The sequence below is a fragment of the Carassius gibelio genome, chromosome A8 (genome assembly GCF_023724105.1).
Source record: "Carassius gibelio isolate Cgi1373 ecotype wild population from Czech Republic chromosome A8, carGib1.2-hapl.c, whole genome shotgun sequence".
Classification (NCBI taxonomy): Eukaryota; Metazoa; Chordata; class Actinopteri; order Cypriniformes; family Cyprinidae; genus Carassius; species Carassius gibelio.
In genome coordinates, this window is record NC_068378.1 from 11,357,929 (window position 1) to 11,384,852 (window position 26,924).

Here is a 26,924-nt window from a genome sequence, read left to right on the forward strand (position 1 = left end):
ATTTGCATTTCCAAATTTACTTTTATAATTTTTTTTATTTAAGCTTCAAACAAGAAACATTAAAACTTTCACTTAATAACAGCCATCCTGTTTACTTCATAAACACTTTATATTAGTGTTGCTACTTTTTTTTTCACCAGTACCAGAATCTTCAGTTAATTGAAGGACATTCATATTCCAATTATTACAACACTTTAAACCTCTAAAAGAGATTAAAGGAATTGCATTATAGATATAAACTTGGTAAAAGCAACGTAACAGCATGGATATAGGGGTTACAATTCACATTTTAAATCATCTTACTGAAGATAATAACATTAGATCACGGCAGCATCAGACATACATTCACTCTCGAACAAACATAGACATACAGTACATTCACTCAACAGTAGCATCATTCACATTGACTTCTGTCGCAAAAAAAAATAAAAATAAAACAAAAAGTTAATCAAATCATGGAGGGGGTGGAGGCATTTTTGGACACAGAATATCATGTGTTTGCGTTCTTGAGCATAAAAAGCTCTTTTAATCAAGCCGATAGATCTCACCAGATCAAAAAGATAATATATACAATATTCTACACAAACAAGGTCTTATCTAAGTCTGAGAAGTATGTTCTCCTTTTAATTACTGCTATTTTCATGATCTATGTAATAAATCCAGTTGCAAAACTAGCAAAATATACATTTTGACATCCCATCACAGTATATTCTTCAGTAGAAAATGTACCAAATGTGTCTCAAAGTGATTAAGTCTTTTAAATACACTACAAAGATTCACAAGTTGACAGATTATTGCTCATATGCTGTTAAAATGAAAAGGCTTTTCTACAGTTACATACCTACATGTACAATGTCATCACAAACAAAAAGATACAACTTTGAACCGAGAGATAAAAATGAAATAAACTAAAACAACAACAAAAAAATACACTTACGTTGTTAGCATTTTAAACTGAGAAATGAACGAATTATTTACAGGTTTAGCTCTATATAAGAGGAGCAGGAGGTTAGTTATAATTCATAAAACAGGAAATATGACACATCACATTAATAGTGTTGCAGCTGACATTCCAGCAGTTTAACGTTGTTTAATTTCCTCCAAAACCATTCAAAGTCAGAGAGCTTGATAAAATAATAAAAGCCTGCGGCACGTAGAGTGCATCCATTATATTCGATTGAGATCACATTATACTTCAAAAATCCTTCCTTAAGATATAGGGAAGACGTCAGAAGCATGAATACTATTTCAGATGTCACTCATTTCAGTGATAGCCGTTAGTAAATGCTGTAGCAATCAGAGGGCCCTGTAAAGGTAAAAACAAGGCATGGTTTTTAATGCAGCATGAACGAATTCAAAGGAAAAACATTCTTATTTTTTACTTAACTCAAGTTCAATTATTTATTTAACATCATTGTGGTTATCAGATTTTGGCACTTTGTTGAATAAATGTAATTCAGATGCACAATGATTTGAATGCATTTCTTATATAAAAAACATGTTTTTTTTAATTACTTTTTTGTGAATTATATATTTTTTTGTTAATTCAGTTAGCCTTCTTTTTTATATTTCCAGGTTTCAAATAAATATAGTAAAAAAAATATAGTTTAAGTACTAGTAATTTGATCATTTTAATTAGTTGTTTACTAGGGGAGAGCGGGGTCGAAAGTAACGTGGGACGAAAGTAACAAAGCGATTTTCTCCGAGCCTCTTTCTGCATTTTCATTCCCAGCTATGACAGCATGTTCAGCATGCAATCCTTGACGGAGCTGAGAAATATCATGTGATTTCCTCATCGTTTCCGGAAGTTAGGTCCGTAAAACTGCTTTCGAGTACAAAAAGTAAATTGAAGCGGTAATTTTTTTTATTAGTCGTGTTGTTTTTCTTGTTTCATGTGTCACAGTAATGATCAATCTACAGGTTATTTAGTGCTTTAACACATCCTAAAGTTTGCATTTTCAATTTTTTTTTATATAAAATTAAATCGAGTTTAAATGTCAGGAGTTCCTGTCGGGACGAAAGTAACAATTGTTACTTTTGTCCCGCTACAGTCAAAAAAAGTATTTATTTTGTTCCAGTGCAAGCTATATTGTGACTTTCTGTGCCTTGCATCATTTCTTACAAATGTTTATTTCATATTACACCAAAAGAATATGTCTGAGTGAGGGTCAGAAAGACAGACAGAGGTCTGGTTTTATCCAGATGTTTTTGAGAGGGCGTTTCTGGACATAGAGGAACATCACTCTCTGGGCAGCTTCTACATCACATTTATATTCAGATTTTAGCCATATCTTAGCTTTTACACCTCCACCTGTGAATTTGCAGTGTTTCCGGATGTTTTAATGCACATTTTGAATTCATGCATAAAAACAACTGGATAGAAACATAAATAGGCCTTGTGTTACATTATGTTTAGAGTTTATTTTATTATGCTAATGTGATTAAATTTTTATATTGTGCATTCTGTAGAATGTTTTTATCATATAAAAATACATTGAAATTTACAATAAAAAAATACAGTCAGGTTTTAAGACATCTGATGAACTTAAACTTAAATTTAAAATGAAAATATGAAAATGTAATTTAATAATTTTTTTGCAAAGATAAAGGACAAAATATGTTTGCAGTTATTTATTAACAATCAGGTATACTTAAGAAAAATAAGACTAACAGAAAAAAATCTAGCTTATATTGTTGTGTTACTTTTGACCCACCTGTATGTTACTTTTGTCCCAACCGATGGGGTCGAAAGTAACAATGTGCAACTTATGTTCAAAGTGAAATTATACTGAAGTCTTTCTACATTTCTACAAAATCCCACCTGGCATTGATAGATCACACTTCTGAGTTACTGGCCACAGCAGAAATATATCTCTGTCTACAACATTATCTTTTAAAATGAAGTTTTTTCTGAAAAATGGTACTTTCGCCCCTGCTCTCCCCTGCTGTTTAACTTAGTTTTTTTTTTTTTTTTGTAATTTGAGTACTTCAGCGTGAAGTCAATTTTAAGTTAGTTTCCAAAGCAACATTTCCAGTTTTTACTACATGTATAAATAAGCTTTATTTTAATGACTGAAAATGTTTTTCAATAGTATTAGTTTTAGTTAACAGTATCAACACTGCATGTTACTGACTCACCCCGAGGCTGTGGCTGAATCCAGTGCTGGGGGCGGGACTTGCAGCGCTGATATAGCTACTGATGGCTGATTCCTGATTGGCCGCTCCATACAGGTCTGCCATCGGCCCACTGCTGCTGGTACCTAAAAACCCAGCTGAGCGAGAAGGAGTTGAGCCTACAAAATAAATTAACATGAAATTCAACAATGTCTTAACTCCTTTTCATGAACAGGAAATCTTAAAGCTATATAGGCCAGCCACTGGGGTATGAGCTCTCATTTACTGAGCATGGGTCGTGTGTGGGATGTAGAAAAAACAAAATTCACACACCTCTGACCACAGCTGCTGCTGCTGCAATGGGGTTGTATGTTGTATGCTGTATATTGGAATATGGCGAGCGGCTGCCGTGTACAATAGCTGCTTGTAAAGCTCATAGAGGAACTAACCTGTGAGCTCAGAGGGGTGGGGTGATGTCAGAAAGGGGGTCCTCTCTAAGTGGAATTCTAGAATAGAGACAAACACAGAAAGCGGTTTAAACATACACACGAGCAATTTGAAGTTTTTTAGCCTGGCCTCAGCTGGCCTCAGGTGGTTGAGATCGCCGGGGGCCCCTCCTCAGCCGTGGGCCCCTCCTCAGCCGTGGGCCCCTAAAATAATCACCACCTTTCACCCCACTAGTGACGTCCCTGGTCTGTGGGTGTCACCGTAGCATGTGCGTTTATGCAGATAAGATGATGCTTTGTTTCAAACTGCTGGATACACCACGCAGGAGAAATGAAAAACACCTGCTTCTGCTAACTTGAGAAACCCACTGTCTCTGCAGTATAGATAAAATGACACGCACCAGTCTCTCTGCTCTCTTCGTAACCATCTGGTTCACAGGTAATATCATCCTTGATAACACAACGTATTATTATCAATAGCTTGATGAAATAAAACAAATTAATTGCTTTACTTTCTTGCTGCTTTCTCGCAGGTCTCGTCCCTGGAGATGTATCTTTGCAAAATCTGATCATATCTATGTGGCAAATTCCTGAGATAACAGCAAAAGAAGGCACAGATGTCACCATCACCTGTCACATTGAAGCTGATCCACACGTGGAAAGAATCATGGTGAAGTGGTTCCAAGATAATCAAACTGTACCGATCAAAACAGTGACTTACAATAGATCCCTTGTAAATGGATCTGTGACAATTAATGCAACACTGCACCTGCTGTCAGTGAATCTAAACCATAGTGGCATCTATTACTGCAAAGCACAGGTGAATTTACCTATGCTTGGACCTGATGAACTTGGAAATGGGACGCATGTATATGTGGGTGAGCTTTATTTTTTACTTGCTTTATTTCCATTCCATTTTTTAAGGACAATCCATGCACTCTACACATTTTTGGTACTTAATGTCAAATGAAAAATCTGAATAATGAATATGTTCTCTCTCAAAACAACTGTAGTGCCTAATTCAACAGTTACTACACAAACTCTAACAATGAACCCAGTGATGTGGTCAGTGCTTTCAGGCTTGGGCTTTGTTTTGCTGATCATCTGCATTGTCTGTGTTATTCACATACATTCTAAAGGCAAGAAATTTTTTTACATTTCAAATAAACTTGAATTTTTATGGGTTTATCCCAGAGTGCTTGAGATTTTATAAAATTTTTAAATAAACTAAAATTCAAGTGTTTTTCATTTAAATATATATATATATATATATATATATATATATATATATATATATATATATATATATATATATATATATATATATATATATATATAATCTAGGACACTGCAGAATAGAACCTAGAGCTAAAGAAGCCCTGGTAAGTGATGTTTGCTTGTTTGTTTATTTATTTATTTGATTGATTGATTCTGAATATTGGCAGGGCTTATGGTCTTTCAGAAATGTAATATAGTATTTTTCTATTTATTATTTCAATCTCAGGTTGATGTTACCCGTGGATCTCCCTGTCCAGATGCTCTACGAACTCATGTTGTTTATGCACCATTAAACATTGCAGGGGACAGTGGAAATCAAGAAAAGCGGTAAATATTGCCCATCAAAAGCCTTTAGTATTACTCAAATCATGCTTAGTTACTTGTAATGTTAACAATTTAGTAAGCAGATAGAGAGATTATTTTTAAATGTGCAATTAATACATTGCAAAAAAAACATATTCCACCTTTTTCAACTGGAAAAAAAAAGTAATTTATTTGCTGCATTAAATATTTTGAGTATACGCAACTTGGTTGTGCAAGTCATTTCAACTTAAATTACATTACACAGACAAAGTATAAAACTGAAGTTGGACTTCATAAAACTTCAAAAGTTGAAATTGCTCAACTTATTTTAATAAGTGATAGTGATGTAACTTAAGTTGTCAAGACTTACTGAACATATAATTGTTTTATAGTGTATGGAACCAGATGCAATTATTATATCATGTTATGGCATGTTTTTCAGAACTGTCCGGCTATGGCACTTACTTCAGTGACCTACACAGAGGATTGAGTGAAATACTCTGAGGTCCACTTAAAAAAAAGGACCAAAGGATGAAGGTTAAGCATTATTTGCCTGAATTTTATTATTTCATATTGCATATAAGATAGGATGCTTTTGACTATTTTAATGGCACTTCAAGCTTCTGGTCTCGTTTGGCTCAGTTATGTTAAATGTTTTCTGTAAATACAATTGTTTCCAATGGTTTGTGTTTTTTTTCATGCAGTGTTCATAAAAACTTAATTGGTAAATGCTGTGGCTCACATTTTTGTCCTTTTTAAGCTGTAATATGTTCAAACTGCATATATATTTTTGAGATAAATGTTTTTCAAAGATTTTTTGTGTGTCTTTTGAGTGATCAGGTTAGGGTTAAGTAGTGACACTTGAACATATTTTTATTGTATTGTTTAAAAAGTGAGTGTCAAACTGATATGCAGCCTAATGGAATAGTAAAAGTTTGCCAGTTGTTTATCTGACAGTATTTTTATTTTCTAAGATTGTAAGTGCACTGAAAAAAAACTTTCAAAATGTATTTTGAATTAGAACGCAATTGTTAAACTTATATTTAGAAAGAGAGAAATTATGATGTGCGTTATGCAAAGTTTTAGTCTAACATTTTGTTTTTCATATCACACTAAAAAGATGTTGACCTGATGTGGTAACATCTTCTAAATTAACTGGTTTTATTCAAGTCAAAATATTATTTAACATCAGTGAATCAACCGACAATTAATTTGATACCAACAAACCTAATTTTTCTGAGGTAAATAAGTGTAGCTTATGGACCAGATCATGATAACACATTCATTCTAATATTCAGAAAGATTTTTAATCTACTGACTGACCTCATGTAAATCACAGCTTAGAGCCAGTGAGTCTGCATAAAACTATGCCATTGACACCTTTAGGGACCTGCTTGAGCATCATCAGGAACACCTCTAAATTCCTAGCTCGGACTCATAAGCTTCAAGGAGATCTTAATCAGCTTCAATGGCCAAGCATGCAGAGGAAAAGACCTCCCAATGCCACACAAACACACTCTCTCTCTCTCAAACCTTCTTGCATTTAACTCAGAATATAAGCCATTTCAAGTGTATACAATATATTCCTGTGTGTTTGTATGTTTCCCAGCTCATATTAGCATAGTTATGATTCTGTAGTCATGTTAGTTGACCTCTAAGTGCCTATATTCAAGCATTAGAATGTATCTTTATTTTTTCTATCGTTCTTGCATATCTTTCTTAGTACCTAATTAAACCTCTCAGTTTGCCTTAGCTTAATATTTCTACTACATGAGCCTAAAATGCATCATACTATTTGTACCATAGTTTGGGTAGATAAAAAATATGCAAATCAGGTGTCATTGAGACAAAGAAACACTTTCCCGCTGAAACTATATAGCTTGTTATTGGTCAGTCTAATCATAAGGGGTATTACTGGGAAACCCAGATAAAACCTCTTCCACACCCAAAAAGTTCCCTTTTAACTTGCGGTTCCCTGGAGACACAAAATCAGTAACTTTGATGATTCACTTCGAAGCAGGCAACCATGGATGAAATGACAAAGGTTTCAATCCTAAAAGGATTTAACAGGAATCGACGTATTATATATTCACCGGGACACTTTACTATTACAGACCAGACACTTTACAGAACCAATGCAAGTAACCTCTTGTTAACTTTTGAGATGCGCTTCTAGGCTTTGACCCCTTTTGATTAAAGTAATGAGATTATTTGATGGTTCTTAACAGGTTGTGATTTAGTTTATGAGTAAATGCTTCCATGACTCTCCACTCTCTTGAGCGTGAGCACTCGCTCGCTCTCTCTCTCTCTCTCTCTGCAGTGCGCTCGCTCTCTCTCTCTCTGTCTATCCATGCCTTCCTTGCGTTAACATCTATGTTTAATGTGTGTATGTTTGTGTTTAGTCTGATGTTGCCTGTTTCTACAGAGCCTTCAGCAATAAGATAACACGGTTTCATCCTGAACAAAATCTTTAGTTTCAATGTATTTTCACACCTGTCCAGTGAAAACAGATTTCTGTGTTGGGGTGATGAGTGTGCACTTTCAGAAGAAATAATCATTTACATACTGTGGGCTATTTGACATGCCCTGAACCCACAGCTGAATAAAAAAAGACTAACAAAATAACAGGCATCTTCAAGTGTAAAGTGAATCATGCACGCAGATTTAAATCATGTAATTTGCATTTCCAAATTTACTTTTTTTTTTTTTTTTATTTAAGCTTCAAACAAGAAACATTAAAACTTTCACTTAATAACAGCCATCCTGTTTACTTCATAAACACTTTATATTAGTGTTGCTACTTTTTTTTTCACCAGTAACAGAATCTTCAGTTAATTGAAGGACATTCATATTCCAATTATTACAACACTTTAAACCTCTAAAAGAGATTAAAGGAATTGCATTATAGATATAAACTTGGTAAAAGCAACGTAACAGCATGGATATAGGGGTTACAATTCACATTTTAAATCATCTTACTGAAGATAATAACATTAGATCACGACAGCATCAGACATACATTCACTCTCGAACAAACATAGACATACAGTACATTCACTCAACAGTAGCATCATTCACATTGACTTCTGTCGCAAAAAAAAATAAAAATAAAACAAAAAGTTAATCAAATCGTGGAGGGGGTGGGGGCATTTTTGGACACAGAATATCATGTGTTTGCGTTCTTGAGCATAAAAAGCTCTTTTAATCAAGCCGATAGATCTCACCAGATCAAAAAGATAGTATATACAATATTTTACATAAACAAGGTCTTATCTAAGTCTGACAAGTATGTTCTCCTTTTAATTACTGCTATTTTCATGATCTATGTAATAAATCCAGTTGCAAAACTAGCAAAATATACATTTTGACATCCCATCACAGTATATTCTTCAGTAGAAAATGTACCAAATGTGTCTGGAAGTGATTAAGTCTTTTAAATACACTACAAAGATTCACAAGTTGACAGATTATTGCTCATATGCTGTTAAAATGAAAAGGCTTTTCTACAGTTACATACCTACATGTACAATGTCATCACAAACAAAAAGATACAACTTTGAACCGAGAGATAAAAATGAAATAAACTAAAACAACAACAAAAAAATACACTTACGTTGTTAGCATTTTAAACTGAGAAATGAACGAATTATTTACAGGTTTAGCTCTATATAAGAGGAGCAGGAGGTTAGTTATAATTCATAAAACAGGAAATATGACACATCACATTAATAGTGTTGCAGCTGACATTCCAGCAGTTTAACGTTGTTTAATTTCCTCCAAAACCATTCAAAGTCAGAGAGCTTGATAAAATAATAAAAGCCTGCGGCACGTAGAGTGCATCCATTATATTCGATTGAGATCACATTATACTTCAAAAATCCTTCCTTAAGATATAGGGAAGACGTCAGAAGCATGAATACTATTTCAGATGTCACTCATTTCAGTGATAGCCGTTAGTAAATGCTGTAGCAATCAGAGGGCCCTGTAAAGGTAAAAACAAGGCATGGTTTTTAATGCAGCATGAACGAATTCAAAGGAAAAACATTCTTATTTTTTACTTAACTCAAGTTCAATTATTTATTTAACATCATTGTGGTTATCAGATTTTGGCACTTTGTTGAATAAATGTAATTCAGATGCACAATGATTTGAATGCATTTCTTATATAAAAAACATGTTTTTAATTACTTTTTTGTGAATTATAATTATTATTTTTTTGTTAATGTTTTCAGTTAGCTTTCTTTTTTTTATATTTCCAGGTTTCATTTTAAATACAGTTTTAGTACTAGTAATTGTATCATTTTAATTAGTTGTTTACTACTGTTTAGCTTTGATTTTTTATTTTATTTTGAGTACTTCAGCGTGAAGTGAATTTTAAGTTAGTTTCCAAAGCAACATTTCCAATTTTTACTACATGTATAAATAAGCTTGATTTTAATGACTGAAAATGTTTTTCAATAGTATTAGTTTTAGTTAACAGTATCAACACTGCATGTTACTGACTCACCCCGAGGCTGTGGCTGAATCCAGTGCTGGGGGCGGGACTTGCAGCGCTGATATAGCTACTGATGGCTGATTCCTGATTGGCCGCTCCATACAGGTCTGCCATCGGCCCAGGGCTGCTGGTACCTAAAAAACCAGCTGAGCGAGAAGGAGTTGAGCCTACAAAAGAAATCAACGTGAAATTAAACAATGTCTTAACTCCTTTTCATGAACAGGAAATCTTAAAGCTATATAGGCCAGCCACTGGGGTATGAGCTCTCATTTGCTGAGCATGGGATGTAGAAAAAACAAAATTCTCACACCTCTGACCACAGCTGCTGCTGCTGCGGCTGCCGCCATGGGGTTGTACGCCGTTAGAGGAATGGCTACGAAAACATCCGCATGCATGCAGAACAATCAAACAAACAGGAAAGAAAACTTAATCAGTATCAAGCAGAACGAAAGCAGTGGGAAAAGTGCTTGCATCATACTGAGTATGAAATACTGCTCTGATAATGTGTGGTAATGCCTGTAAGCTGTTATGCAGGATTTCCTGGGTGGTGTTGTCAAAACGTAAGCTGACAGCATTCAGATCACACTATGATGTGTATTGGAATATGGCGAGCGGCTGCCGTGTACAATAGCTGCTTGTAAAGCTCATAGAGGAACTAACCTGTGAGCTCAGAGGGGTGGGGTGATGTCAGAAGGGGGGTCCTCTCTAAGTGGAATTCTAGAATAGAGACAAACACAGAAAGCGGTTTAAACATACACACAAGCGCCGTTCACACTGCACACATGGACAAGCACTACAGGGCCTATGAGTGGCAAGACACATAGAAAGACTCTCTGAGATTTACAAGCAGCCATGGGTCTCGATGAGTTTTCTGTGTAAATGACTGATTGAAATGCACCGATTTCCACAAAAATATTAAACAGCACGACTGTTTTCAACCCTGACAATAATAAGAAATATTTCTTATTAGAATGATTTCTGAAGGATCATGTGATCAAAAGCATTTAAAAATCTGACTCCAAAATGTAAACCAGTAATGTACATACAGTATTATGTGGTTTATGTGGCTTTACTCATAAAATCTAATCTAATGGAATTTTCATTTTTCATTACTGATTTCGTGAATCAGTATGTGACCCTGGACCACAAATCCAGTCTTAAGTCACCTGGGTAGATTTTTAGAAATAGCCAAAAAAACATTGTATTGGTCAAACTTATCAAATTTTCTTTTATGCCAAAAATCATTCGGATATTAAGTACAGATCATGTTCCAGATATGTTGTAAATATCCTACCGTAATTATATTAAAACTTAATTTTAGCATAACAATATTAGAATTTAATTTTAGCATAATATTATGTATTGCTAAGAATTCATTTGGACAACTTTAAAGGTTAGATTTTTTTGCACCCTCAGATTCAATATTTTCATATAGTTGTATCTCGGTCAAACATTGTCCGATCCTAATAAACCATACATCAGTGGAAAGCTGATTTAATCAGCTTTTAGATTATGTATAAATCTCAATTTAAAAAAAATGACACTTAGACTGGTTTTGTGCTCCAGGGTCACATTTGTGGAAGGGTCTATAGAATGCATGAGCTGGACATTGACTCTTACCAGGGAACTGATATGTGTATCCTGGGGTCAGACTAGTATAGCTACGACTTGCATATGTTGCTGCCTGGAACCCTGGATAACCTGTGAAAAACATATAACACCAATTTATGTCTATTCATAAAGTATTGTGAGTAAATAACAATAAAATATAATATATTGTTAAAAATTATATGAGTAAAACAAATTTTAATTTGAATATTATTAACAGTTAATTCATTTTAAAACAATATTAGTCAACATGGTAGAATAAAAGTATGGCATTTGTGTCTTCAGTATGAATTCTATGGCACTTTTCACTCTCAACAGCAGAGGGCAGAAGAGTCCCTTCTATGCTTTGAGTTCTGCTCATCCTTGGGATCGGCAGTCAGTTAAGAGCTACACTCTTACCCAGCATTCCTATGCCAAGCATGAAGGCGTCCATCCCATAGGGCATGACACGCGCACGACCTCTTGAAGAGCCTGTGGGTGACATCACTTCCTTGGGCTGGGCTTTCTTACACTCCACCTGTGAATGGAAAGTGAAGATATCAGTCAGTCAAACACAAGTTTTAGCAGTGTGTCTGAAACGAATCGGTGTCTCAGCATCAGAATTCTCACCATCTTGTTGTTAATTTCGTGAAAGTGGATCTCACAGACTTTCTCCACCACATCTTCATTCTCAAAGGTCACAAATCCAAACCCTGAGCAAAGAAAGAGTCCAGACACTCAGACCGCAGTTTACATTTGGATTTCCACTTCAGCCATCATTATAAACATTATAAATGTCTTAAGTTCATGTACTTCAGTTCAACTTCAGGTGTGACATTCAGAAGAAACTGGCACACAAAAGCCAATTAATTCTACTTCCTTTCTCATAGACCTTGTTAAATAAATACCAGAATGACTTTTTGAATTAAAATTTGAATTAAAATGTTAAAAATTATTTATCACACCACTATGTTTTTGATATAAGTCTCTTATGCTATTATAAATGAAAAAAAAAATCATTTAAATAAAATCATTTATTTATTGTACTGACGCTTAACTTTTGAATGGTAGTGTACATAAATTACAGAATGTCTGTGTCACCAAAAAAAAAAAAAAAAAAAAAAATTCACAAAATTCACAAACAATTGAATGTGCCAATGAATGTTTTCTTCTGTTTAGGGCAGAATCATAATTGTTCATATTCACATTTAAATGATCCCAGATTGTGGTCCCAAGCGTTTGGACTCCTCCACATATCTGTAAAAACTAGTTTCTTGCCTTTTTTTCCTGTGGCTCTAACCTTTCCATTTTGGTTTTAAATATTTGTGAATGTCCTTGTGTCCTTAAGGTTCACCCTTTAATACTGCAATTACACAGATTTCCTTTGACCTGTATTATATCTGAAACCTTTGAAGTCATACAGGCTTCATACAGCTCTGTCTCTGTAAACAGTGCTAGATTTTCTCAACGAAAAGATGTAATGAAAACTTGCTTCTATCTTCTCAAGAGTTGCTCCTCCACTTCTCCACTGGGTCGAAAGGCTGCGTTAAAGCCATGCAAGGGGGAGGGAAGGACACTTAACAAGGTTTTAGACTAAGCCCTGATTAACGAACACACTAATTACTCAATCTCTCTCCTCAACTACCGCTTAACCTACAGAGTGCAGGATGGAGGGCCATGGAGAGGAGACGGAGACAGATTGGACCAGGTTCAGGAAGGAAGGAGCAATTCGGAGAACGGCTGCCATTGACGTGCACAGTTATTTAATGAAATAAAGAGATTGGGGAAAGTTACCTCTGTGCCTGTTGGTGGTTTTGTCAAACATAAGCATGGCGTCATCCACCTGTAGGACAGGAAGAGAGAGATTACATGCATTTATTATTTGTTATCTAGCATTAGTCACAGTTCTCAATCTTGTGATGACGTATATCCTACTGAAACAGGAAGTTTGGGGGGACTTATATATAGGACATTTTGTAAATAGCCAATAGGCTTAGCTACGTCACATCCATGAATCATAATATGCTACATGATGGTCAGTTTGAGTTGATATTTGGAGCTTTTGATTGGATAAAAATATGAGAAGTACGGGATGAGTCATCAATGATTTATTTATTTTTCCTTGTTTTCCTGGAAGATAAAATATTAAATATGTATATCTGCTAGCTTTGCTAACTTTTTAGGGAGTCTTTAAGGGCCACCACAATTTAGCATTTAACCGCTGACGGTAGCCATTGTCTTCCATAGTATGGAAAATAAAAACTATGGCCACTGTCAACTGTTTTGTTAACCACATTCATAGAAATATCTTTTTTTTTACAGGGTTGGAACAACTTGAGTTAATGATGACAAATGTTTCATTTTTGGGTAAAGTATCCCTTTAAGAGTATAAAGAAATATAATCATGAAAGTGTACACTCTTTAAGTACACTTAAGTGGTCTCGTATTTCAATAATGCTATATTATCTCCAAGTATTTTTTTTTAAATACACTTGAAGATTTGAAGTAAATTACGAGTGCACATTTAAACATTACTAACTAGTTAATTAGATGGAATTCTAATTATAATATCATAGGGTTTCTGTTAGAAGTAAGAAGGACGAAAGTGTATTTGTCTTGCGTTTTATTGTCTGGATGTGTGTGCAAAAGTGCATCACATTGAGCATGTTGACAGCTTAAACCTAAAGGTCAGAGATGAAGGTCAAACTTCGAGGTCTTTGTGTGAGAAAGAAAGAGAGGATGATAAAGTGTTTCATATTCAATCTAGAATATGAAACACAAGTGGACAGCCTGAGCAATCAACACTTTATGTGTGCACACGCTCACAGTCTCTTGGTGAAGACTAACTAAACGACCAATAACACTCTCTGTGTTCTCTCTCCATTTCCTTTTACTCATCTTTTAATGTGTGTGCCTGGAAAAAGAACTTGTTTAATAGTGTACAGTGGGTATTGAAAATAATCACCCCCCCCCCTTAAAATAATCACATTTTGTTAAAATGAAAATGAAGATGGACACAGTTTTTGTTTTATCCAGCTCTATTTATTATTTACTGCTATTTTCTAACATCCAATTGACAGAATAAAAAAAAAAAATGGATCACTTATTTTGTTGAACCACCTTTTGCTTTAATTACAACCTTTAGTCTATTGGGATTTGTCTCTGTCTCTACTGAGTTTGCACATCTAGACATTACAATATGTGGCCACTCTTTTTTTTTTTTTTTTAATAAAATTCTTGGTCAGTTTTGCTGTGTGCTTTGCATCACTGTGTGCTTCTGGATAAAACAAAAACTGTCCGTCTTCATTTTAGGCTGCAAAGCAACACAATGTGATTATTTTAAAGGGGGGTGATTCTTTTCTACACCCACTGTAGTAGGGTTTAATATGACTAGTTATTAACTGGCTGATATTTGGTCATTTTGTGATCGTAAGCATTGGCCAAAATTAAATAACAGTCCATTTTTATCAATGGATAATAAACAAATTGTTTTACAATTAGTGATGCATTTAATTGAAAGCTGGAACAGAAAACAAAGTTTTAGTAATTAAATTTGGTAGTTAAAATTTGTTTTCAAAGTTTTCATTTAATTTAATCAATTTAATGTACGTTGAATTCAGCAATATTTTATGTTGTGTTTGCTTAAGACAGTCTTTGACTTAAAGAAAAGTAAACAGTTTACCGATACTACTGTAGAAATTTGATTTTTGAGTAAATATTATTTAAAATACAATTTCATTTAGCTTCATCAATTTAATGTACATTTAATTTTCTGTCATTCATCATTATATTGCATTGTATTTGCCTAAATGACAGACTTTGACATACAGACAAAAGCAACAGTTTACCGATACTATTGTAGAAATGTGATTTTTGAGTAAATATTATTTAAAATACACTTTCATTAAGCTTCATCAATTTAATGTACATTTAATTTTCTGTCATTCATCATGATATAACATTGTATTAGCTTAAATGACAATATTTGACATACAGAAAAATCAACAGCTTACCGATAATATTGTAGAAATTTGATTTTTGAGTAAATATTATTTAAAATAAATGTTCATTTAGCTTCATCAATTTAACATACATTACATTTTTTGACATTCATCATGATATAACATTGTATTTGCTTAAATGACAATCTTTGACATACAGAAAAATCAACAGCTTACCGATAATATTGTAGAAATTTGATTTTTGAGTAAATATTATTTAAAATACATTTTCATTTAGCTTCATCAATTTTATGTACATTTAATTTTCTGTCATTCATCATTATATTATGATGCATTTGCCTAAATAACAGTCCTGAGCATACAGAAAAAAATCAGCAGTTTAAGTCTGCAAAACTTTTAAAGAATAGAACAGAATTCCTATAACTCAGACAGTAGAGCATGCGCTAGCAATGCCAAGGACAAAGATTTGATTCCTAGGGAGAGCAAGCACTGATAAAATGTTTACCTTGAATGCAGTGTAAGCTGCTTTAGACTTAAGTGGCTACCTAATTGTGACAAGAGAGTTAGGCCAATAACGTAAGTATTTTTTCTGGGCTTCTGATACTAATATGGAGGCCCCATTTTAGTCCCATAGTCTTCTAATCTCATTTGAGTGCACATGATTTAGCACATTTTCAAATCTGTTAATATTTTCAAAAGCATTTGCCTACTTGAGGGAAATTCCTGAGTGCACCTTTAAAGGTCAGATCAGGTAGAAATCTGAGAGCTTTTCTCACTTTTGTACTTAAATATCTTGAAACGATTCTATTTTTCTAATCTTAACTAGGATCTTTTTTTTTTTTAATTGAGTTATAAATCGAGTCCCTTCTTGTTCTGTGTGCTTCTTATTATGGTGTCTGTTTTTCTCTCTCCATCACTCCCTCTTTCCATCCCTTGTTCAAACCAGGCCACAACACAAAGTGACCAGTGAGGCAAACTAATCTGCAACTTCCCCGGGTGGCTGCGACTATCATCTCTCTCTCTTTTTCTCTCTCTGTCTGCATTCCACACTCAAGTATGGCTCAAGAATGAGGAATTATTTTCTGCCCAAGTTTTGCACTGACAATGTGTTACTGACGTGTGATACAAAGAAACATTAGATGATCTATTACAGAAGCCCATCAGAGTTTGGGGATGTATTGTTCTGTTACTTCAGTTATGAACATTCGTCCTCCCACTAAACACACAGTCTCTCCCTCGTTTTCTCTCCTACACACACACACACCCCAAACACAAAACCTTTTGCCCGCTAAATTACTTGGGGACAATGGATGGGCAGGGTCACCGTGGTAACCGGGTAGGAGGGGGGGCTGAGGCCAGGAGCAGCTGTTCCATCAAATTAATTCAGATTCAAGTAATCTCCCCCACGTTCCCCTGCAAACAAAACTCACCCCTCCAAACTCTCAAACTCTACCCCAACTCCTTCTCTCAGTCTCTCTGCACCTTTCTTGTTCCCGCTTTCATGCTTCCACACCAAACTGGCTCAGATTTCACTCAGTACAGAATCATTAGTTTGTTATTATATATATATATATATATAAACTGTGATTGTACATTCAACACTATTGTTCAAAAGTTTGGAGTCATTTTGTGTGTGTGTGAAAGAAATTAGTACTTGTATTTAAAATTTAAATTAAATTAAATTTATACATTTAGCAGACGCTTTTATCCAAAGCGACTTACAGTGCATTCAGGCTATAAATTTTTACCTATCATGTGTTCCCGAGGAATCGAACCCCCAACCTTGCGCTTGATAGTGCAATGCTCTACCAATTGAGCTACAGGAACAGGAAGGAGAATGGTGTCTTAACACATTCATAGTATTGCAAAAAAAAAACATCTATTTCAATTAAATAATTTTATCATATATAAAAAAGAGAGAGAGAAAAAAAGAAGTAGTAATGGATGCTGAAAATTCAGCTTTACATCACAGGAATAAATTACATTTTAAAATATATTAAAACAGAGAGCAGTTATATTAAATGGTAATAATATTTCACAATATTACTGTACTTCTTATTAAATAAATGCAGTCTTGGTGAACATAAGAGACTTCTTTCAAAGGCGTTAAAAAACGTTTGACCCCAAAACTTTTGAGCGAATCAAAGAATATCACATCCTCATTGGAAAATCACTGTAACTTGCTGCCTCTCAAGACTTATCGCTTTATTTCATCACCCTGCTATCCCCTAATGCCTTCAATTGTTTCACACAAAGCCGACTTACCTTTCCAAACTGGTCAAAGTACTGCTTTACATCTTCAATAGTAGTGTTCACCGACAGACCTCCAACAAAGATTTTCTTTGTCCGAGTCACCAACTGAAAGAGAGAGACCGAGGAAGACGAGATGAAGATCTTCAGAAATAACAAAAAGCTGGATATTATCAAGCATCTTGACCACATTGACCAGTCAGGCACATACCTTAGGCTGGGCTCGTCGCGGGAAGGCAACTTTCGGGTCAATCTAGAGGAGAGTTTGAGAGGAGAAGGTCTAGTTTAGAAACTCTGGAGAAAGAGGAAGACTGACACCAACACAGCTGGGACTGCGAATGAGAACATCAGTGAAAGCTCACATCCTCTGAGCTCTGGTTTCAGCTGGTGTCTCTCGCCCCTTGCAGGGACGTCTGCCTGTGTGTTTTAAAGGCTCTGACTGCACCCGGTTTTAACTTTACTGTCTGAGAATGATGGTACATTCATACATGAAGAGTTCAGGGAAGGATAATAGTACTGAGAAATTAAAAAGAAATGTAGATTCATCTAAAGAGAGAGCAAGGATGACAGTAAGAAAGTATTAAGAAGAGACTAACGCTCCATTCACACTGACAGTGATTTCGCTAGATGTTGCCAGGTTGCTGTATTATTAGTGGCTTGTAGATGTTCCTCATATTACTAGGTGCCTGTGCAATTGGCCACAGATTTTGGACATGCGGTTGCAGATGAGATGTATTAACAGTAAAAATAAGACAATATTTGTATAATAATTATTACTTATTTATTGTTTTTGCTGCAAAAAAATATTGTTTTGTAAGAAAAGTGCTTGTACTGTATATAAACTGCAGTGCTGCATTCAGAATTCATAAAAAAATTGATAATTATATACCTATATAAACTGTGTATTAAGATTTGTGTTTAGTACGATTTTTTTATGTTTTTAAAAGAAGTCTTTAAAGACTTAAGAAGTCTCTCACCAAGGCTGCGTGTATTTGAAAAATACTGTAATATTGTGAAAAATTATTACAATTTAAAATAACTTTTTTCTATTTGATTTCTTTTTCATGTAATAAAAAAAACAGTCTTCAGTGTCACATGTTCAGAAATCATTATAATATTATTTATTAAATGACCATAGTATTATTAATATTCTAATATTATAATCATTCATTTTTTGTTGTTAACAATTTTAAAAACTGCTTAATTTTTTTAACATAAACCATAATTTATTTATTTTTATGATTCTTTGTTGAATAAAAAGTTCAAAAGAACAGCATTTATTTGAAATAGAAATCTTTTGTAACATTGTAAATGTCTTTCCTGTCCCATTTGACCAAATTAAGGTGTCTTTCATAAAAATAAAAATAAAATTAATTGCTTAAAAAAAATTAAGAATGCACTACATAGTCTTCACTTTTGTGACATTTCTCATCGTCAACAGTCACCGGCGCTCATGTGACTGGTAAACTTGGAGTGGCTTTGTTGCTGTCAGTGTGAACACCCCTTAATCAGAAAGTAACAGTTCACAAACGAAAGAAAAACAGGGTGAAAAGTTTACAGGTTTCTATGAGAGGCAAATGGAAATGGAGGAGTATGACTAGACAGAAGAGCTGTCATGACCACCTGTGCATGGACAAGAGAAGGGTCAGCTTTCCTGTAAACATCACTGGATGACATGAAAAAGACTCAGAGAAACACCACAACCACGATTCCCTGGAAGAAGAGTGGTCGGAAAACAAAAGAAGGCACAGAAACTTAAGCAGAAAAGCATCCTTGACCCACACACTCTTTTGACATCCAAACAAAATATTTTGTTTGTTTGTGTTTGTTTGTTTTTGCATGTCCTTCTTTCTATTTCTTGTCTTCCTTTCTACAAATCTGAATACTGTTTATCGGTGTCTAAATCTGGAAACTAAGCCGTAAAACATCAAAAATAGTATCCAGCTCCTTGAAACTACAGTATATTTGCACTTGAATGCATTAAAACAGTGTTAACTGTTAATTCAACATTTTGTGTTCCTGTGGTTCAGTGGTAGAGCATTGCGTTAGCAGCGTAAAAGGTTGTTGGTTCGATTCCCAGGGAACACGTTTGGTAAAAAATGTTAGCCTGAAAGCACTGTAAGTCGCTTTGGATAAAAGCGTCTGCTAAATGCATAAATGTATTTTAATTTAACATTTTCATGTACCATTAGATTTTATATTTATGAACCATGTGGAGAAAATTTGATGTTGATTAGCACCCATTGCAAAAGTCAACAAACTAGATTACAAATACTCAAGATACTCTATATTAGTCTATAGTCTAGTCCATCTATTTACCAAACGCTAGTCTACATCATGCTGTACTGAGGTTAAATTCTAAAAGACAGTGAAGACAGTACAGCGCTAGCAGCAATAATGATTAGTCTGTCTGAGAGAGGGTTTGAATAGAGCTGTGCTAAAGAGCTAGCCCGTTTGTTTTCATACAACAGACTAAGAGTAACAGAGATTCTTTGAGAATCTAGAGAGTAAAATGAAGAGGCTAAGCTAATCTGAACAGAGATCTGATGCAGAGGCTACGGTTTACAGTATGTCTATAGTTTCTAGACTACTCTGATAGTCACCTCCGGTCCACAACATTGCTGAGGCCACACCACTCCTGTGCACAATCAAAAACAAACAAACAGACACACACACAAACAAACAAAATCAACATACAGCCACCGACGCACATGAGAGGAAAGCTGAGGATAAAATGTATGGTCACATAAAACAGATTACTGTCATTAGAGTTGATTTTGATCATGTGGAGGGTGGAGAGACACTGAAAACTAATGGTTTCAGTAGAGGACTTTTATGTAAATTCAGATTTGTGGTCGATCGATATGAGTTTTTTCTTGTCTTGGATGTTTGGTAATGGTTCAATGAAATGACAGTTGCTTCTATTATTATTCATAATTCATACAAATACACCTTTTATTCTGAGTAAAATACAATTTCTTGATTTTTTTTCTAAACATGTTTTTTTTTATTTCTGAATTCAAATTTATTTTGATATGTTTGGGGGCCATAAGGTAAAAAATAAAAAATAAAAAATACACCACCACCAACAAAATCATAATGAAGAAAAAAAGCCTAATTACAAGAACGCAATTCTCAAAACACTATTTAATTTTATTATTATTATTATTATTATTATTATTATTATTATTATTTACAAACATATCTGCTTCACTTCTTATAAATGTTTAAAAAGCTTGTTCACTTGAATTAAAAAATGTTGTGTGATCAAAGATCATTAAATCAAAAATAATAAATAAATACATAAATAAAACAAGACATGGCTCTAATCACTATGTATTAAAGTCTTTAAAACATATATTAGATATTTTTTTTTGACAAGGCAAATTAATTCAGGATGTAAAATGTCATGTGGTACAACCCCACAAAACCTTAATGGATTTTATGAATTAATTCATAATGTTCATGTTCTATTAAATAAAACACAAATAATTTGTACTTTAAAGATGTGCATTTTCATATGTATTTAAGGTGTAAGGAAAATATTTTATAACTCTGAAAAAAAAAGATTAACTGGTGTGGACATACTTCTTTTTAAATTAAAAACTTTTGTTAAACAGTATTAAAGTTTTTAAAAACCACCATAAACCAAAATTAATAAAAAGAGCACATATATAAGAACCCGATGTGCTTTAAAATAGATTTTCTCTTAGATAGGTCGATATTACAGTGAGAACCTCTTTTTGAGTTTTAATACAAGCTCTAATACACTTCAGCATTAAAGTGTGCACAACAGATGCACACTTTGTATGGAGATTGCGATGTGTGTGTTTACTTTAAGGGTGTTTTCAGATGCTGTCAATACTTCTCTGTGGCTCTTGGAATAACATTACCCTTTGATTCATACATCTTGGGAAAATATGAAGCAACATACAGTGACATAGCTTTCTTTTTTTATTACATGAAAATACATCCTCACATATTTCTGAAATACAATAAATTTGACCACAACATGGTCGACCAAAATTGCTATCCTTGTCAAAACTATTTTAAGTCAATGGACTTAACTATCCAGGTCAGTCCTTTAGGGTCAGTCGCTAGAACCCTAGCAGTGTGTCAATCACAAACAGTACAGACGGGCACAAAACCTCACAGAATGACCGCACCGTCCACAAGAATGCTCAAACAACTTAAAACTGTGATTTTTATGAGTTGCACCGCACACGTTTCTCTCTTTCTTTCCTGGCCTCCCCTCCTCCATCGCCCCATCGCTGAGCTCGTTAAGCTAATCTCTAGTTTTAAGTCGGCCCAGGCGAGCAGCCATAAGGCACCTTTACAGGAGCACAGTCATAGAGGTAAAGCAGGACAAAGGCCTCCATGTTCCCCTGGCTCTGCCTGCCTCTCTCTCAGGGGGGAGGCACTTAGAAAACAGCACAAGTGGCCAGGCTGTGGAAGACTGGAGCTGAGAGACACTCTTCTAAACGCTCGCTGTACTTGTTGTGTTCATTTTATTTAAGAGTCCGATGGGCTTTTGCAGTACCTTTCCTTCGGTTGCCTGGTTCGGGAAATTTTCAGGGTTATTCTGAACAAATCACCTGGAGTGTAGTGAAGTACAGAAACACACAGTTTCGTTGTGGCTTGCCGTGCACCACGACAGTTTTCCACTCAAATGAGGAACTGGTTCAAACTTTCAGAAGAGGGAGAGAGAGAGATGAGAAAGTTTTTTTTCTTCTCCTTCGAGCCTCACCCTCCCTCCCCACTGACCCCCTGGGGGGGTGACTCCACTGTCGCCGTGGTAACCAACGGGCACCATTGTCCCAGGACCCGCCTGCTCTGCACAGCAACAAAGACTCTCACAAATAGATGCACCGCAACACAAAAGCTCCCATCAAAGTTTCTCATTTTTAACACTTTTACTGACACTGCTAATTTGTTTCGATGCCAAATCATGCATACTTTGTTCATCAGATGATTGTCATTCATAAACTAAACCTTTAAATTCTTTCTAGCAGGAGTACACCTGTTAGAAAAACAGCATTGAAGCATCACAGGATTCAGGGACTAGTTTCCACAGGGGAAAAATCTGAATTCCGCATGAGTCTAATGCGTTTGGTGTGCACTCTTGAGACGAGGCACCACAAAGGCTTCCCAGCATACCCTGTTCGGGTCCCCTAGTTACCATAGCGATTGACACAGAATAGGAATGCTTCCCTGACAACCTCATTGAGGAACGGCTGAGATGGGAACAACTTCTCGCTCTCGCTCTCCAGATCTTCCCGAATTGTTTGACCAGAACCCAAAGTGAAAAGGCATGAAACCTCACATGCATACACAGCATCTGCGACTCTGAAGGATTACCGCCATATCATGGCATCTCAGTCAGTGAGATACTGCGCGAACACTCATTAAAGCATGACAAAAATGCCATAATAAAAAACAAAATGTGTGTCTGAAGTGGTTTTAGTTAACACAGACCCTGAAATAAGCCAAAGAATGGGAATGATGCACAGGAGACAGTTAAATGATGTTAAAACTCACAGTTTTCGAGTCCAGCTCATGTCTGGACTGGGCCAGGACTTTGTCCACACCAGCTTGGTCAACAAATGTGACAAATCCGAAACCCCTAGTTGAAAGAGAGATCAAAATTTTGACACCTCCACCCATTTGTGCAAAACGGACAATACGGTCAATAGTAAAAGCCTTTGTATGCTTGTTGTTGCTTCTCAGTCAGGTTGTTGTTCCCTTACCTCGAGCGTTTTGTAACTGGATCTCTCATCACCATACTCTCTTTCACTTCGCCAAACTTGCAGAAGTAGTCCTTCAAACCCTCTGAGAAAGCAGGAGAAGAAGAATTATTTCAGAACATCAAGTATGAAAAGCCAACGAGACTGGACAAATTGTGGAAAACCAAGGTTTATTCATTGATGACATCAACAGCGAAATGGATGACATCATCAGTGGAGATGATCTAAGAAGCCTGATAAGAAATAAGGTGAGGTCATCATCACACAGAGTAATAGACAAGACTTTTGATCAGTTTTTATTCTTCAAATACATATTTCTGATTTCGAAATCTAAGTAGTTGTTTTAAAAACTTCTAAAATTTAGGGTAGCGTATAGATATTAGCCACAAATACGATCCTTAGTAACCGACTTGGGTGAAAAGTAGGTGCCTGGCAAGCTAAAAAAGCCTAATGAAAATGTCCATCTATTAAACGATCATAATAGCTGGCAGAATCAGATGACAGGAAGGCTATTAAGAGTTCTGTGTCGTGAACAATACCTCAGCGTCATTCAAAACAACAATGTGTCCTACTTACTGAGGACAGCCTACAGCATGACAGCAGTCGGTGAAACTTTCTCCATTCACTCAGCTAAACCTGTTGTATAGGCTTTGCACAAAGGATCAAACCAAAATACAGAGCAACCCAAGTTTTTTTTTTTTTTTTTTAACTCAACCAGGGATACTTGCTTATTAGTTGCATGCATGTGGTAAAACACCTATAAAACAGTTTTCATCATTAAACTATCTTTAGCCTACTTAAATTGTTGCACTAATTTCTTACACTTCTACTTGCTTTTAAGCAATTTCAAGAGATTTTCTTATATAAATAATTCACATGGGTTTGAATGTAAATGCATTGAAATTGCAGGTTGTAACTTTGATTCTACGGTAGACTTCGTAGCTCTTTAAAAAGGCTGTTGACTGTAATTCAGTGTTTTATATAAATCTGATCTGTCTCTTTGGCTGACATGTGCTGATACTTAGCAAAGTGTTACTCACCTTGCGTAGTCTGCCAGCTCAGACCACCGATGAACATTTTGCTGTGAAAACAACACAAACGAGTGATCAACAAGTGCTGCGCGTTTGCGTGTAAATCAGAAGGAGTGAAAAGACACCGAGGAGGTCAAGATCTTCCGAGATTCAAATAACGGCAGTGACTCTCAATGAAACTCATCCGAGCGGATGAGAAGTGCGCTGGACACCGCCAAAACACGTTTCCCTCTTTGTTAAGTTACTTTTTAATTGATTTCGATCTGACGCTCTTAGGTGTAGGTTTGAGACCGGATGAAGGTTTTGTTTGTTTGTTTGTTTTTACCAGGGGTCGTGCGGTGAGTCCGAGGAGGACAGGTTACTTTGGCTGCCTTCCGACTCCATTGCGCGGCTGTGTATCCCGTCCGAGTACGGTGCGAGAAAGGAGGCAGAAAGTGTGGAGAGGGGGATTGGCATGGGGTGAGTTAGAGCTCAAAGCCCAAAGACTCCACCTCTCTCTTGGTCCAGTCCCGGCGTGAAACACGGGAGCCCTCGAGAACTGACCGGGAGTCAGTGGATTACCTTCCTCCGTGACACAACGATGACAGCAGAACTGAAACGAATCGGCATCACGTTTACTGCTAAAGCTGACGATCTGTGTCTGTTTGTAGCGATTCACCGATTTATCACTCATTCATTCATTCATTTGCGCGTGCATGGATACAGGCTACGTATTTATTTATTTACATGTGAACATTGCTTTATTTGCTAGTGGACATTTATACATTTATTTATACAATAAATTTATTGATTTTTTTAAAATTATTAGTCCTTTATCTTATTATTTTATTTTTTATTTATTCATGTCAAAATAAATGACACAACGTTTAATGCATAAAAATAACCAAATCAAAAAGTGTTAGACAAAAGGTAGCCTACAATAATAAAATAAAAATATAGTAGGCCTACTATTATAGAAACATTACAATTTAAATAATTACTATTAAATACATTAATACACATTCAGCAAGGCATTAATTAACATTAAGACTACTATTACACAGACAGTGAACAAAATATGATTAACAATGAAATGTTAATATGAAAATCATGCACAAATGCCCTCCTCTACAGTATTTGATTTCTGACAGTTTAGGAAAACAAGCAGTGAAATAATCTCTATGTTTATAACAATGAAGTTGTCTCATCATCATCATCATTTTTAAGCCATGTTTGTGTTTGGCTTTTCCTGTGAGGATCTGTCTCTGATTCGGATAAATCAAACTTTCTGTTTAGTTTCCCAGTAACAGATCAGGGTCATTTGATTTTCACTTTCATTTTCCCAATGGTATGATTAGGTTTTGTTCAGAAGAGCTGCTCTGTAACCGATCATTCTCTCTATGCCATTCTCATTTTCATTTTTTTTTTTTCCTTCTGACACCTGTTGATGAAACTGTTCTATTGGAAACACGCTCCACTCTGACCTTCTCTCTAGGGGAAGCCCATATCAGCACTGCATATCGCCATCACTATAACAACTATTTCACAAATAGAGATGCAGCTAAGCAGGGGTTTTCAACCGTTACAGATCCAGTGACCCCCACCCAGATAATCAGCAAACTCAGAGACCTCCAATATAAAAAGAGATCATTTTCAGTCACATTTGATCATAACTTTTACATTATATAGGTTTGTGGAAACATAAATGACATGAAAATTATGACTCGATACACATTATTTCTACTTCCCGTTATTTGAAACCAGAACATTTAAAAATACATTTCATTAGTTTGGTCAGATTTCAGTTCTCCATACAAGAAACGAAATGGTCCTTTAGCCTTGTGTTCTTGTGTGAAAAGGATATAAACACTGACTGTGTGCAGTGTGAGCAGGTGGTATCGTGGGCCATCTTAGATCAATACAGATTTATCTGGCCGTATGGCCTAATTCGACGTGTATGAGAGGTGGTAAAAGGCCACTGCACATTGCCAAGTGTCTCTCTACAACTTGCCAGATCTTCAGGAGATTTATATGTCATAATAGGATTGTGGGTAAGCGGTGCTTGGCTGTGTGAATTTATGTGCCTGGTTTGTCTGCCCCACTCATAGCACACATTCTATCTAATTCACACTTAAGGGCCAGCAGTGGACAAATGTAATTAGAGCGGAACATAAACATATGGTACCGACATTGTGAATTTAAGACATTAATCCTCACTGGCTGCACACGGTCGGATCAGTTCTGTGCACAGAGAGCGTTGATGTTGTCTCCATTTGGGTTTTATCTCAGAGTCACCCCAAGATGAATATGCTGTAATCATTTACTTGCCTTCATGTCAGTCCAGATTTTCTTTTCACTTTGGAATAGCAAATAAGACGTTTAGCAGAATGTTTGTGCTGCTCTTTTAAAGTGGATGGGGGTCAGGGGCTGTCAAGCACCAACTAAATGCTACATGAACTGTGTTTAAGCTAACTGAAACTTGTTTTAGCACTTATATATCATTGCTCTTTTGTTGTTTTTGATTGCTTCCATTGTTCTCATTTGTAAGTCGCTTTGGATAAAAGAGTCTGCTAAATGGCTAAATGTAAATGTAAATGTAATACATAATATCAAAGTGTTAAGAATGGTGTTTTATGCAAAACAATGATATGTATTTAGACAAATGTAGATTTCTTAAAGTTGCTCCATGTTTAAAAAATATATATTCACAATACGTATTAATTAACCCTTTAGTT

General features: G+C 35.4%; 1 protein-coding gene and 1 long non-coding RNA gene across 7 annotated transcripts; one reads left to right on the plus strand and one right to left on the minus strand.

The window, feature by feature from the left end:
* Positions 1-15: 15 nt before the first annotated feature.
* LOC128018455 (RNA-binding protein Musashi homolog 1) lies at positions 16-24,798 on the minus strand. 6 transcript variants are annotated; one of them, XR_008184879.1, is made up of 15 exons: positions 24,536-24,788; positions 24,220-24,260; positions 23,183-23,264; positions 22,974-23,058; positions 17,647-17,688; positions 17,451-17,543; positions 13,018-13,066; positions 11,854-11,936; positions 11,644-11,761; positions 11,257-11,337; positions 10,297-10,353; positions 9,947-10,009; positions 9,649-9,803; positions 8,018-9,123; positions 16-200 (listed from the first exon to the last, which is right to left on the minus strand). XR_008184879.1 is itself a non-coding variant. In XM_052603952.1 (14 exons), the coding sequence occupies exons 1-14, from the start codon at positions 24,664-24,666 to the stop codon at positions 1,265-1,267; spliced, it is 1,122 nt and encodes a 373-aa protein (XP_052459912.1). In that variant the 5' UTR covers positions 24,667-24,793; the 3' UTR covers positions 16-1,264. The 6 variants fall into 6 exon arrangements, 5 of the variants coding, with proteins under 5 accessions (XP_052459912.1, XP_052459911.1, XP_052459915.1 ...); XM_052603952.1 differs by lacking the exons at positions 8,018-9,123; positions 9,649-9,803 and adding an exon at positions 3,139-3,293 and having other exon boundaries at positions 16-1,306; positions 24,536-24,793; XM_052603951.1 differs by lacking the exon at positions 8,018-9,123 and having other exon boundaries at positions 16-1,306.
* LOC128018456 (uncharacterized) lies at positions 1,598-4,700 on the plus strand. Its single transcript, XR_008184880.1, has 4 exons — positions 1,598-1,812; positions 3,941-3,999; positions 4,094-4,438; positions 4,574-4,700. It is a non-coding gene; the product is annotated as an uncharacterized LOC128018456 (long non-coding RNA).
* Positions 24,799-26,924: the final 2,126 nt, after the last annotated feature.